The sequence below is a fragment of the Embiotoca jacksoni genome, unplaced genomic scaffold (genome assembly GCF_022577435.1).
Source record: "Embiotoca jacksoni isolate LCO1_2020_lvr unplaced genomic scaffold, fEmbJac1.0.p SCAF_30, whole genome shotgun sequence".
In the NCBI taxonomy this organism is placed as follows: domain Eukaryota; kingdom Metazoa; phylum Chordata; class Actinopteri; family Embiotocidae; genus Embiotoca; species Embiotoca jacksoni.
In genome coordinates this window covers 5,625,474-5,638,730 of record NW_027185382.1, presented here as the reverse complement: position 1 = coordinate 5,638,730, position 13,257 = coordinate 5,625,474, and the positions used below count along the sequence as shown (strand labels likewise).

General features: G+C 51.5%; 3 protein-coding genes across 6 annotated transcripts; 2 read left to right on the top strand and 1 right to left on the bottom strand.

Annotated features, from left to right (window-relative positions):
* Positions 1–4: 4 nt before the first annotated feature.
* On the bottom strand, positions 5–5,323 carry setdb2 (SET domain bifurcated histone lysine methyltransferase 2). 2 transcript variants are annotated; one of them, XM_069163809.1, is made up of 12 exons: positions 4,879–5,323; positions 3,665–3,778; positions 3,490–3,591; positions 3,004–3,122; positions 2,612–2,893; positions 2,066–2,394; positions 1,677–1,846; positions 1,378–1,607; positions 1,017–1,065; positions 675–844; positions 377–465; positions 5–275 (listed from the first exon to the last, which is right to left on the bottom strand). In XM_069163809.1, exons 1-12 carry the CDS (start codon positions 4,907–4,909, stop codon positions 92–94), a joined length of 1,869 nt encoding a protein of 622 aa, XP_069019910.1. In that variant the 5' UTR covers positions 4,910–5,323; the 3' UTR covers positions 5–91. The 2 variants fall into 2 exon arrangements, with proteins under 2 accessions (XP_069019910.1, XP_069019911.1); XM_069163810.1 differs by having other exon boundaries at positions 5,227–5,318.
* Positions 5,324–5,444: 121 nt separating this feature from the next.
* On the top strand, positions 5,445–9,281 carry LOC138206938 (uncharacterized). 3 transcript variants are annotated; one of them, XM_069163813.1, is made up of 9 exons: positions 5,446–5,772; positions 5,914–6,129; positions 6,938–7,060; positions 7,670–7,902; positions 7,987–8,145; positions 8,219–8,406; positions 8,515–8,594; positions 8,667–8,750; positions 8,854–9,281. In XM_069163813.1, exons 2-9 carry the CDS (start codon positions 5,943–5,945, stop codon positions 9,042–9,044), a joined length of 1,245 nt encoding a protein of 414 aa, XP_069019914.1. In that variant the 5' UTR covers positions 5,446–5,772; positions 5,914–5,942; the 3' UTR covers positions 9,045–9,281. The 3 variants fall into 3 exon arrangements, with proteins under 3 accessions (XP_069019912.1, XP_069019914.1, XP_069019915.1); XM_069163814.1 differs by having other exon boundaries at positions 5,449–5,772; positions 8,008–8,145; XM_069163811.1 differs by having other exon boundaries at positions 5,445–5,772; positions 7,670–8,145.
* A 242-nt stretch (positions 9,282–9,523) lies between these two features.
* Positions 9,524–13,071, top strand: f7l (coagulation factor VII, like). The gene is made up of 7 exons (XM_069164270.1): positions 9,524–9,616; positions 10,282–10,473; positions 10,775–10,888; positions 10,972–11,112; positions 11,455–11,543; positions 11,624–11,744; positions 12,434–13,071. The coding sequence occupies exons 1-7, from the start codon at positions 9,529–9,531 to the stop codon at positions 12,979–12,981; spliced, it is 1,293 nt and encodes a 430-aa protein (XP_069020371.1). The 5' UTR covers positions 9,524–9,528; the 3' UTR covers positions 12,982–13,071.
* Positions 13,072–13,257: the final 186 nt, after the last annotated feature.

Here is a 13,257-nt window from a genome sequence, read left to right as displayed (position 1 = left end):
GAGCTGCTTTTAAAATGTATTACAAAAAATATTTTATTCCAAACTTCAGTATAAAAAAACAAATGTTCATTAGTGTGAATCTGGAGAAGGATCAACGGGCCTCCATCGCTGCGTGACCTCCGACCTCCCACATGTCACACAGGTTGTCTTCGATGCCGAACCGTCCCTGGCAACCGTTGCTACCGCAGAGACACGGCACTTCCTGTTTGAGCAGCAAGGCTGTTTGTGTGTCATCGCTGTAATTCCAAGTGAGCTCAGTGCCGGCCTTTATGACCCTGATGGAGACACAACCAACCGCCGTCACCATGACGACAACGACAACAACAACAACAACAACAACAACAACACACGCCTGGCTCTCACTCCGCCTCCTCACCTGTTGGTGAAGAAGGAGACGATGGGGAAGCCGGGGTCGTGGGAGTCGGTGAAGACGTTCTGGATGAACAGGTTTGGCTGGCAGCTATGCTGTAGGAGAGGTCAAAGGTCAAACAACAGCTTGAGAATCCAGTAGAAAACCTTCAATCTGAAAATTATTCAAATATCCAAAATGTTAATAAAACGTCCAAAATATTACAAAAATTACAGAAATAAGTGCTCTGATACAGCGCCACCTTCTGATGACCGTTTGATTTGTTGTTGTTTGTTTACTCTGTTGTTGTTGTTGTTGAACTCACGTTGAGGAAGCGGCTCACGTTTCCCTCCCTGCTGCCGTCCAGGAAACACACGTCCTCCATCTGCGCTGCTCTCTTTAAACTCCTCTGGCCGCTCGCCGACGTGCCGTTCACGCCCTGAACTGCCGTCGCCGTGGCAACCGTCTCCCGCTGCGCTTCCTGAGGATGGTCACCTGACAGACGGCATCCAATCATCTCAGCTTATTCTCTGTGTTCAAATGAATCTGTTTCTATTTGTTTTTTATTTTCGGACAGTTATTTAATAAAATGAAGTGGTTTTCATATTTTTCGTGGTTTTGTTGAAGCCGTCCAAACGTTATGAGTAAAGTCACTTCTGGCTCGTACCTGCTGACGGAGTCGTCGGCTGAGGACCTCCAACCAGCACCGTCTGAACCTGAACACGCAGGACAGGAAGTCGTCAGAAAACTCAGCAAACTACGAAGCCACGGTTCCTCAGTCATAAAACACATTCTTCTGTAAAGTAGCGAGTTATAATTAAAAGACAGAAAAAGTAAAAAAGAATAAAGACTAAAGTCGTCTTCTCCAGAATTTTACCAAAAAACTCAAATTTTAAAATGACGACTTCATAATTTCAAGAAAAAAACGTCTGAAAATATTCTGTCCTGCTTGATGTTGGTGTCTTTTATTTTTGAGTTATCATCCTACTTCCTGTTTACAGGGCGGGATCAGTTTAACGTGAACACACCTGGTTACGGTCCGTTGCCGTGGCGTCGCCCGGTCTCTGGATCACGGGGACGTGCAGGGGGGGCGAAGTGGGCGGGGACGCCTCCAGCAAGCTGTTCCGCCCCTCCAGCACCGGCGGGGCGAGCCACTCGGTGACGACCTCGACCTCGTCATCGGACGGGAGGTCGGCCCGGGTCAGCTTCGGGGGCGGCAGCTCGGCGGGGGGGCTCTGGACCCTCTGCAGGACCACACCTGCGCACACCAGACCGGGTTAGACTCCGCCTCCTGAACCGAGCCGTTAAACGCCGACCCGAGTCTCACCCGCGTAGATGCACACGAAGGTGCCGTGGTCCAGGTCGTCACGGCAACGGACGCCCCAGCCGCGGTCGCCGGTGTAGAAGACCTGGAGGCGGACTCTGATGCCCCTCTGGACGAGGCGGTTCTGACAGCGAGCCCGGTCGCAGCCGCACCACGGACCGCACTCGTACAGCCTGACAGGAAGCAGGCGGACGCAGGGTTACTATGGCAACACTTCTACCTCCGGCAGGTCCGACAGGTTCTCAGTATTTAATCAAAGAAACGTGTTTTATTTGTTCCTTCAAAATCAAAGTCTGGTGTCAAAACTGAAACGCTTTTATTTTGAAGGACGTAGACGGAAGAATTAAATTATTTTGGAGCAGCTGCTGTAGTTTATTTTGAAAAGCTCCTACCCTGTGGGGACGGGCTCCAGAAGCCGGTGGTGGCTGTAGTGGCGTCCCCCGGTGGTCATGGCAACGCAGGCGCAGCGCTCTGAGTCTGCGCAGCCATCGCTGCAGTCGCAGCAGACGTCGAAGAGGGCGGGGCCTCGGCTCAGGAAGCAGCCGTGCGGCCAGCGGTCCTTCCTGTAGCGGAAGTCGGCGGGACGAGCGCCGGCATCACCGACGCACAACTCCACCGGCGTCGGCTCCGCCCCCCGGCTGAGGTCCAGCTCCGGGCGCTGAGGGCCGCCTGCTGCAGGAGGGTCCAACCGCACCGAGGGGTCAAAGGTGAAGAAGTCCACCTGCAGCAGGAAGGAGATCGTATCAAAAATATTCCTACAATCAGAACATAAAAACTCTTCCTGCTTTTATTTTGATAGTCCATCAATCAAAACAAAGTGATCAGCAGCTTCTTATTGATTGATCTGAAACATTCCTGAAGACATTTGTAACCGAGTCACTGGTTGCTATGGTGATAGCGTAGCTTCAGTCTTCTCAGAATAATTCCTATTTTCCGACCTGCAGGATGTCGTAGCTTTCGGAGGCCAGCAGGAACCGCATCACGTCGCCATGGTTACGGAGACCCTGTCCGCACGGCGTCTTGTAGATGACGTCCCAGCCGTCCACGAATCGGTCGTCCTCCACGTCGACGTCGTCCGCAGCCACGCCCACTTCAAACAGCGACATCAGCGGCACGCCGCTCAGCCTCTTAAAGCCGCAGAGCAGCGGGACCTTCAGCGGGTTCTCCCCCCAGAACGCAGGCATGCACTGAGGCATGCTGGGTAAACCGGGCAGGCAGGCCTGGAGGGAGAACACCAGGTTTATACTGAAAGGACGTCATGGAGAACGATATAAACAGGAAGTGGAGGGTGAACATGTGCGTGTGGTGCGTGCTCCAGACTGCAGGTCACCTTGCAGCAGGAGTGCAGGTGGTACTGCAGCTGGACGGGTGTCAGAGGAGGCAGCAGCTCCTCCCGGTCAGCAGGGGGCGCTGAGGAGCTGCACAGCCCGTTGAAGGGCAGCAGCTCGTCTGTGGAGGAACACACGCTGAAACAACAACAACACATACACACACAGACACACACACACACACAGACACACAGACACAGACACACATACACACTCACACACACAGACACAGACACACATACACACACACACACACACACAGACACACACACACACTCACACACACAGACACAGACACACATACACACACACACACACACACACACACACACACACACACACACACAGACACACACACACACACACACACACAGACACACACACACACACACACACACAGACACACAGACACAGACACACATACACACACACACACACACACACACACACACACACACACACACACACAGACACACACACACACTCACCCGCACCGATCACCACCTGGACCACGGAGGAGTCCTGGTCCTGAGGGGACGCCGGGGACGAGAAGTCCAGGAGGTCCAGCAGCCTGACGGCCTGGACGCACTCTGACGGACACACAACACAAGGTCACCACAGGAAGCAGGAAACGGTCAAATCAAATCAGGAGGTGGGCGGGACCTTTATCGGTGGCCGTGTTCCTCCTCAGGACGCCCTTCAGGTGGTCCAGGTACACAGAGACCCCGCTGAAGACCTGGTCCACGTCCTGCTCCGACCAGAAGGTTCTGGCCCGCTCTGAGACCACAAACACAGCAGGGTCACGTTTGGACTCAAGAACAGATTAATGATGGTTCTCCACCTGGACCACAACAACCAGGACCAGGACCAGGACCAAGACCAGGACCAAGACCAGGTCCAAGACCAGGATCAAGACCAAGACCAGGACCAGGTCCAAGACCAGGATCAAGACCAGGACCAAGACCAGGTCCAAGACCAGGACCAGGACCAAGACCAAGACCAGGACCAAGACCAAGACCAGGTCCAAGATCAGGTCCAAGACCAGGACCAGGATCAAGACCAGGACCAAGATCAGGTCCAAGACCAAGACCAGGATTAAGACCAAGACCAGGTCCAAGACCAGGACCAAGACCAACCAGCAGTCTATGGCTGCCCACCACCTCAGAGTTTGTCTCCCTCCTCTGGCAGTGAGAGGAACTACAACAACACTAAAATGGATCCATTCACTCCAAAAACATCTGGAAAGTTTTTTCATGTTTTAGTTGAGAAATAGATCAACAGGAAGTTCTCCGGCTCAGTCCACACCGGTCCTTCCACAGCGGGAATGTCTGACCATCATCATCATCATCATCATCATCATCATCATCGCTGTGACGTCACTTCGATCCAATCTACAGAAAAACTGCTGCTTTTATATCTAATTGATTCAAAAACATATTAATCTGAAAACAGAAGAAAAACACATTTCTGGTACTTTTCATATATGAAGTACATTTTGCTGACAGTACTCACTGCAGTATTTTCACTGTGTTGTGAGTACTTGTACTACAGTACTTGTACTTGTACTGCAGTACTTGTACTGCAGTACTTGTACTTGTACTTGTACTACCTTCATATAAACTGAATCTGATGGAAAACAGACAGAACTGAGTTCGGTTCGGTTCCGTTCGTCTCTGAGGAGCTCAAACATCCTGATCGATTGATTGATTGACTGACTGACTGATTGATTGATTGATTGACAGATTGACTGACTGATTGATTGATTGATTGACAGATTGACTGACTGATTGACATATTGACTGACTGATTGATTGACTGATTGATTGACTGATTGATTGACTGATTGATTGATTGATTGACATAAAGTTTGTTCTCACCAACATCTCGAGGATCCGCTGAATCTCCCATCTCCGTCCTGTTAGCCCGCAGCTAGCTCCACCGGCGGGCTAACAACACCAGAACTAGATTGACAGGTGAAAACCCCGCGAGGCAGCAGCGTGGTTAGTTTAACTAACCGTTCAATGACTAAACTAACTAGTCCCGACCGTTAACCTGCACCAGCTCCACCTGGACCCGCTTCAGTCAGCTCATGAATGGAGCTAACGAGCTAGCTGAGCTAGCTGCTTCCAGCTAACGGGGGCAGCGAAAGTATAATCGATCAACATGAACGAAGATCGAAGGTTTTTAGTTTAAATCGATGATCGAGTTTAATCAAATTAATTAACCTGCTTTCATTCATCACATCTGCACACACATCTGGACAGATTTACGAATGCGCGACGTGTTGGCTCCCTCCGGCCGCCGTAGGCCGCAGCAGGTTTGTTGCCCTGAGTTCAGTCTGCCAGGCGCTCTCAGAACAGCACTTCGCCTTTTCAATTGACCTCCACTGGCCACCGTACTACATACGTTACGAAATGTCAACATAAACACGTTTTTAACTGGTCGTAACACTGCTTTCATAAGTTAGATATCATCAAAATGATTCCTTTCAATGACGCGTCGCGTGTCCAGAACCGGACACGGCCCGTCACGAGATTTAACGGGAGGCACGTGCTTTTAAAAAGGTGTCGGTGAGCCTTCGGGTGCTAATTACGTCAGCCACTTCCGGGGTAGTTTTGTAACGGTGTGACAACCAACTTATACAAGTTTAAAAACGCGGAATCACTCCGAGCAGAGGACGTTTAACCTGCCTGGAACCACACCAAGCAGAACCGGTCCACTCCATGTTCTGATGGGTTCTCCTCGGTTCTGAGCTGATCATCCTCCAGCAGGTGAAGATCCATCGATCACATTATTTATAGTGATCAGTGAGACCTTATTTACAGGTGTTTCTGTTCCTCTGCAGCTTTGATCAGCTGATATTCTGAATAATTCATCCCTTACTTGTTATTTATGACCTTTCTGTGATGCAGTTGAAGGTCAAAGGTCAAACCTGGCTGAGATGTCTGCAGCCAGGCGGGCGGTGGGCGAGGCGTTGTGGGCGATGTGTGCGGGCGACTCCATGTCCATGCCGGTCCACTGGTACTACGACGTCCAGGACATCCGGCGCGACTTCGGAGGCTGGATCACCGGTTTCAGGGGGCCGGCACCCCGACACCCGTCCAGCATCCTCAGCCTGTCCAACACCGGTACGACAGCCTCATGTTGACCACCGTACTGCATCAACTCTTCTTTTAACAACACTCTGGAAACGTTCATGAACTGAGGAGACCAGTTTCTGGAGTTTTGAAAGTGAAATGTGGTCCCATTCTTGTCTGATAGAGGATTTCAGCTGCTCAACAGTTCAGGGTCTCCTTGGTTGTATTGTTCATGTCCTGATGCTCCAGATGTTTTCAATGATTGACAGGTCTGGACTGCAGGAGGCCAGTTTATCAGCGGACTCTTCTACTAGAGAACCATGCTGTTGGAATACGTGCAGAATGTGGTTGGACGTTGTTCTGCTGAAATAAACAAGACCTTCCCTGAAAGAGACGTTGTCTGGATGGCAGCATATGTTGCTCCAAAACCTGAATATATCATTCAGCATTAATGCTTCCTTCCAGATGTTCAAGCTACCCATGCCATGTGCACTAATGCATCCTGTACCATCACAGATGCTGGCTTTAGAACTGAGCTGATAACAAGCTGGATGGTCCCTCTCCTCTTTAACCTGGAGGATGCAGCGTCCATGATTTCCAAACAGAATCTCAGATTGTGATCCATCAGACCTCAGGACAGTTGTCCACTTCACCTCAGTCCATCTTCAATGATCTCGGTCCAGAGAAGGCGGCGGTGTTTCTGGATCATGTTTCTATCTGGTTTCTTCTTTGGAGAGTTTGAACATCATTTGTGGACGCAGCGATGAACTGTGTTCACAGACGATGGTTTTCACAAGTGTTCCTGAGCCCATGCAGTGATTTCCAGTAAGAGTTGTAGAGCTCCTGTGTTGTGTTTCAGCTGGCAGCGGGCGGACAGGCTGGTCGACCGGCACCGAGCGTCCCGATGTGGTCGGCAGCGTCATCCTGCACGACAAGCTGGACCTGTGGAAGTCCTCCGACGGCACGGTGCACTATCACCACGGTAACGCCGAACGCACACGGCACCGCGACTGGTGGTCGTTGTGTGTGTGTCTCTGTGTTGTGTCTCTGTGTTGTGTCTCTGTGTGTCTTTGTATTGTGTCTCTGTGTCTCTCTGTGTCTGTGTGTTGTGTCTCTGTGTTGTGTCTCTGTGTTGTGTCTCTGTGTGTCTTTGTATTGTGTCTCTGTGTCTCTCTGTGTCTGTGTGTTGTGTCTCTGTGTTGTGTCTCCGTGTCTCTGTGTGACTGTGTCTCTGTGCGTCTGTGTCTCTGTGTTGTGTCTCTGTGTCTCTGTGTCGTGTCTCTGTGTCTCTGTGTCGTGTCACTGTGTGTCTCTGTGTTGTGTCTCTGTGTGTCTCTGTGTGACTGTGTCTCTGTGCGTCTCTGTGTTGTGTCTCTGTGTGTCTCTGTGTTGTGTCTCTGTGTGTCTCTGTGTGACTGTGTCTCTGTGTGTCTCTGTGTTGTGTCTCTGTGTGTCTCTGTGTGACTGTGTCTCTGTGTGTCTCTGTGTTGTGTCTCTGTGTGTCTCTGTGTTGTGTCTCTGTGTGTCTCTGTGTGACTGTGTCTCTGTGTGTCTCTGTGTTGTGTGACTCCTCTTCTTCGGTGGTGTCCAGGTCTCCAGGCGGGTGATAACACCCTGAATGTCCTGTGTTCCCTGCGAGCGTCTCGTGTCCTGGTCTCCGGTGGTTTCGTGGACGTGTCTCAGCCGGAGGCTCGATCAGCCGTCCTGACGGACTACGTTGAGTTCCTGACGACGGCCGGCTCGCACAACGACACGTACGCAGAGTCCTTCCACCGCGGGTTCTTCTCCGACTGGCAGGAGAACCGGCCGACGGCACCGAGGGAGGTAAACCAGCAGCTGATGCAGCGCTGGGACACACCTGCTCCGGGTTCTCCGGGTTCTCTCTGGATTCTATCCATGTTCTCTCAGCGTTCTCTCTGTGTTCTCCAGGTCCTGATGTTTGCAGAGAACCGCTCTAGAACCAAGCTGAGCTCCTCGTTTCCCGACAGCCAGCTGAACGCCATCGGTTGCCTTCCCATGATCCTCCCCTTCGTCCTGCTGTCCGCGTCGGCCAATGAGAAGCAAGCGGTGAGTGAACCAGCGATGCGTCTGAAAGCACCTCCCTCGGCCCGCTGTGACCTTTGACCCCGTCTGTCCGCAGGTGTCGGCGGCGGTGGAGTTGGTGAAGCTGACTCATCCTCACCCCGAGGTGCCGGAGAAAGTGTCCATCTACAGCCGGGCGCTGCACGCCGTGGTGGGCGGAGCCAGCGTGCGGCAGCAGGCGGAGCTCGCTCTGAGGAGGCTGGACGTCTGGGACACCTGCCGGAGATTCAGTCGCAAGGCCGCCAGGTGAGACGCTACGCTACGTAGCACGTCTGCTTTACAGCTACTGTTAGAGGCAACACTTCCTGCCGTTTTTTCACAATAAAAGTCTTGAACGTGTATTGCTGTGATCAGGTGTCCTCCATCCTCTGAGGAGAGACTGAAGGTCCACCAGAGCGCCGTCCACCACCTCGGCCTCGCCTGCTACACGGAAGGTGATTCACCACGATGCCTTCAGGTGCACACGGTTTATCACGAGTCACACTGACCTCTGTGTCCTCCGGCAGGAGCTCTGAGCAGCTTGTTCTACTTGGCTCACGAGTTCCACGACGACCCGCCGGGAGGAATCCTGGCCAACAGCAACTGTGGAGGTTTTCATCTCTCTTTAGTACAGGAACACCGCCTTACTTTTCACAATAAGAGTAGACTTGAAGGGAAGTCAGCCGTTTGTGACGCTGTACGTTTCGTCCTCAGGTGAGAACTGTAACCGCGGCGCGGCGCTCGGCGCCCTGCTGGGGGCGGGGGGGCCGGGGGGGGCCGGGGGGAGGCGCCATCCCTCAGCAGTGGAAGGACGAACTGAGAGACGCCCAGGAGTTCATCCCCGACATCCTGAAGGAGGCGCAGTGAGAGCAGCGTCGCCCCCCGGAGGACATGAGGGAAAATAACACTTTTTATTCTGATTATTTCATAATTATGGTTTACTTTTTTATTTTTGTTTTACCGAATCATACATTTTGAAATTTAACTATGAAGCAGGAACATTTAAGCATTACATTTAAATGATATAAAAACGGATATTTATTTATTATTGTTGTTGATTTTTACCTGTTTGAAGTCTTTAATGAACAAATCAAGACGCCTGTTTGCACATAAGAAGAATAAAGTCTGAAACACGAAGTTGAGGCTGAAGTTTGTTTGTGCTTCAATTAAAAAGGTGTTTCATGCGTTTTATTGTGAAAATCCTCATGTTTCCCTCTGAAACACTTCAACACATTGAAGTTATGGATGAGTTCAGAGTTGTGTGTGTGTGTAGGTGTGGGGGATATGGGGTGAGGTGGAGGGGGGAGGGGGGTGGAGGGGGATATGATGGGAGGGGATGGGGAGGGGGGGGAGTTGTGTCACTGACCTTTGATCAGTCCAAAAACAAACATGGCATCTGTCAGCGGAGAAACGAAGCGTCTCTTCTCCTTCCTCCTCATCGTTGCTGCTATCCCAGCATGCACTGGGTTCCCTGGAGGTCAGTCCCGTCTTCTTCTTCCTCTTCTTCTTCACCTCTATCTTAGTGGTCTTCTTCATGCCCCCCTCCCCCGAGGGTCAGCCGGCACCACGGAGCGCCGCGGCTCGTTGGAAACACCGAAGCTTTCCGTCGATCTGTTGATAAAAACACCAAAAATATCATCAGTTTTTCTTCTTGTTTTGTTGAAGTATGAAACCGTCGGTTCACTCGGAAGTTGAATCAGCATCAACACGTCGGATTTAACTCTTAAAATAAGATCAATAACACTTCTGTCATTTTGGTAAAAAACAAAAGTATCGTCAGATGTTCTCGTGTTTCTATTGACATTTTGAAGGAATTAATTTGAAATTCAAACATGGAAACACTTATTTCCTCCAAGTTACAAAATTTGTTTTTCCTTTTGATCTGCTCCCATTTGCCCTGTTTAAGGTGCTTCACACCGTTATTACAAACACTTCCTGTATCTGTTTCAAATTAAAAGCCCTGCAGCGTGGACAGAAACCTTCTTTTCTTAAAAGGCTTTTGTTGTGAAACATTTGCAGGAAGGAGTAATGACTGAAATTTAATCTGAGTGACGTGAAGAGATGTGAATATAAAAGTATGTAAACCGGCGGTTACCCGAGCTCAGAACCATCGAGTGTTAACCCGGCGTTGTCGTGGTGCAGGAGGAGTGTTTCTGGACCGACCCGCCGCCAGCGTCTTCCTGCAGCGCTCTCGCCGGGCCAACTTCCTGCTGGAGGAGCTGAGGCAGGGGAACCTGGAGCGCGAGTGCATCGAGGAGAAGTGTTCCTACGAGGAGGCCAAAGAGATCCTGGTCCACCCGCATCAGCTGGAGACCTTCTGGAGGTCCTACACAGGTACCGGTCCAGTCTCAGTCTCAGGTATCGGTCCAGTCTGAGGTACCGGCCCAGTCTCAGTCTCAGGTACCGGTCCAGTCTGAGGTACCGGCCCAGTCTCAGGTACCGGTCCAGTCTCAGTCTCAGGTACCGGTCCAGTCTGAGGTACCGGTCCAGCCTCCGGTACCGGTCCAATCTCAGTCTCAGGTACCGGTCCAGTCTGAGGTACCGGTCCAGTCTCAGGTACCGGTCCAATCTCAGTCTCAGGTACCGGTCCAGTCTGAGGTACCGGTCCAGTCTCACTAACCCTTCCTGTTTGCAGCGGTGGACAGCTGCCTGTCGTCTCCCTGTAAGAACAGCGCCACCTGCACTCGCCACATCGACACCTACATGTGCAAATGTCCGCCTGGTTTCCATGGATACAACTGTGACAAAGGTAGGAGCCGCGTCCGCAGCCCGAACCTTCCTCATGGCGTTGGTGACTGTTGCTAAGGACGTTGCCGTGTGTTGTGTCGGCAGTGCGTTTGACCTCCAACGGGTGTCGCTATAGGAACGGAGGGTGTGAACATTTCTGCAAAGAGCTGGCGGACCGTTCGTCCGTGTGTTTCTGCGCTCCGGGATACGGACTGGACCGGGACAACAGCACCTGCCTGCCTCAAGGTCTGCTCTCCTTCACAGGGTCCAACTCTCCCAGAACCAACGGCAACGCCATAGCAACCATCTGAAATATCTTAACATCGTCTCGCTCAACTGCCTGGATCACCATGGCAACCACCTAGAAATCCCTGCAACACCCTGTCAGCGACAGTCAACACATAACGACCGGCTTCTGAAACCGTAGCATACAACCAGCATACAACCAGCATACAACCAGCATACATGGAGAAACCACTTCTTTAATAAGCCCTGGAAACCATAGCAACCCCCAGGAACACCCTATCAAATATGGAGATGTGTAGATATGTGGGTCATGTGATGTGTTTTGTCTCCTGGCCGGTCCAGACAGCGTCGCCTGTGGAAGACCACTCCTCGATTTTGCTCCGAGGGTCGTGAACGGGCTGATCTGTCCTAAAGGACACTGTCCATGGCAGGTGAGTCCTGGAACAGGTAACACCCAGAAAACGCTGCCGGCATGAATTATTAATATCATAACACACGTGTGTTTGTGGAGGCTCTGCTGACGGAAAATGACAAGTTCATCTGCGGTGCCATCGTCCTGTCGGATCGGTGGCTTTTAACAGCAGCTCACTGCGTCTGGCTGAAACCTACCGCCATCCTCCACGTCACCGTGGGTAAGACACGCCCCTTTCCACCTCTCCGCCTCCTTCACCCTCCTTTTAATGTGTTGGAGCTCACAGCTGTTGACGACAGACAAAATCATGTCTTTATTTTCCACCTATTTAACACCACAGCAACCATCCAAAACGGAGAACACCATCTAGAACACCATAGCAACCATCTAGAACACCATAGCAACCATCTAGAACACCATAACAACCATCTAGAACACCATAATAACCATCCAAAACTCCCTAGCAACCCTTCTAGAACACCATAACAACCATCTAGAACACCATACCAACCATCTAGAACACCATAGCAACCATCTAGAACACCATAACAACCATCTAGAACACCATACCAACCATCTCGAACACCATAATAACCATCCAAAACTCCCTAGCAACCCTTCTAGAACACCATAACAACCATCCAGAACACCCTAGCAAACGTCTGGAATAGCAACTACCTTATCACGCCCTAGCAACGCCCTAGCAGCCACCTTATCACGCCCTAGCAACGCCCTAGCAACCACCTTATTATGCCCTAGCAACGCCCTAGCAGCCACCTTATCACGCCCTAGCAACGCCCCAGCAGCCACTGTAATTTTCTGGAAAAACCTCTGCAACTGCTGGAAAGTTCTATCATCCGGTTCTGCTTCTAATGACACATGAAACATAAGGGTGGCGTCCCTCTTCAGGTGAACACGACCTTCAGGAGGACGAGAAGACGGAGCAGCGGCGGCGGGTGGCGGGCGTGGTGATCCACCGCGCGTACAACCAGTCCAGCTCCGACAGCGACCTGGCCCTGCTGAAGATCCACCGGCCGGTGAAACTGGGTCGCCACGTGGTGCCGGTCTGCCTTCCTGCCCGGAACAGCTCCTTCGGCCGAACGCTGGCCACCGTCCGCCACTCCACCGTGTCCGGGTGGGGCCGCCTCGTGCAGTTCGGCGCCGCCTCCAGGTTCCTGCAGCGCCTGGTGCTGCCGAGGGTCCCGCTGCAGGAGTGCCGCCTGCACACCAGGCTCAACATCACCAGGAACATGCTTTGCGCCGGGCTGAGGAGAGGCGGCCAGGACGCCTGCGAGGGCGACAGCGGCGGGCCTCTGGTGACGCGCTACAGGAAGACCTGGTTCCTGACGGGCGTGGTGAGCTGGGGGAAAGGCTGCGCCAACGAAAACAAGTACGGCGTCTACGCCAAGGTCAGCAACTTCCTGGACTGGATCGATGACATCATGGCGACGGGCTGAAGCTGAGTGACGCTTCAGATCTATGAAACAGGAAGTAAAGATGGTGACATGTTGTTTGGTTTAATAAAGACAAAATTATTCTACATTTGTCACGTGGGCTGATGATGAAACAACAGAAATACCTCTTTAGAAATTAAACTAACACACTGAAGACCTGATTTTATATTTAACTTTTCACTCATCATAAATGATGACCTGCAGTTTCTAGTTGGACTTCTATAAAACAGCAACAACTGATTATATCAAAGTCATTTCATTTTAATCAAATTACTAAGA

Coding starts and splice junctions, on each gene's coding strand:
- setdb2 (XM_069163809.1), bottom strand. CDS start 4,909: ATGGGAGATTCAGCGGATCCTCGAGATGTTG. Junction 1,847..2,065: donor CTGGAGCCCGTCCCCACAGG/GTAGGAGCTTTT, acceptor GCTTCCTGTCAG/GCTGTACGAGTGCGGTCCGT. Junction 276..376: donor GTCTCCTTCTTCACCAACAG/GTGAGGAGGCGG, acceptor TGTCTCCATCAG/GGTCATAAAGGCCGGCACTG.
- LOC138206938 (XM_069163811.1), top strand. CDS start 5,943: ATGTCTGCAGCCAGGCGGGCGGTGGGCGAGGCGTTGTGGGCGATGTGT. Junction 8,146..8,218: donor CGGCCAATGAGAAGCAAGCG/GTGAGTGAACCA, acceptor GTCTGTCCGCAG/GTGTCGGCGGCGGTGGAGTT. Junction 8,595..8,666: donor CCTCGCCTGCTACACGGAAG/GTGATTCACCAC, acceptor GTCCTCCGGCAG/GAGCTCTGAGCAGCTTGTTC.
- f7l (XM_069164270.1), top strand. CDS start 9,529: ATGGCATCTGTCAGCGGAGAAACGAAGCGTCTCTTCTCCTTCCTCCTC. Junction 9,617..10,281: donor ATGCACTGGGTTCCCTGGAG/GTCAGTCCCGTC, acceptor GTCGTGGTGCAG/GAGGAGTGTTTCTGGACCGA. Junction 11,544..11,623: donor AAGGACACTGTCCATGGCAG/GTGAGTCCTGGA, acceptor GTGTTTGTGGAG/GCTCTGCTGACGGAAAATGA.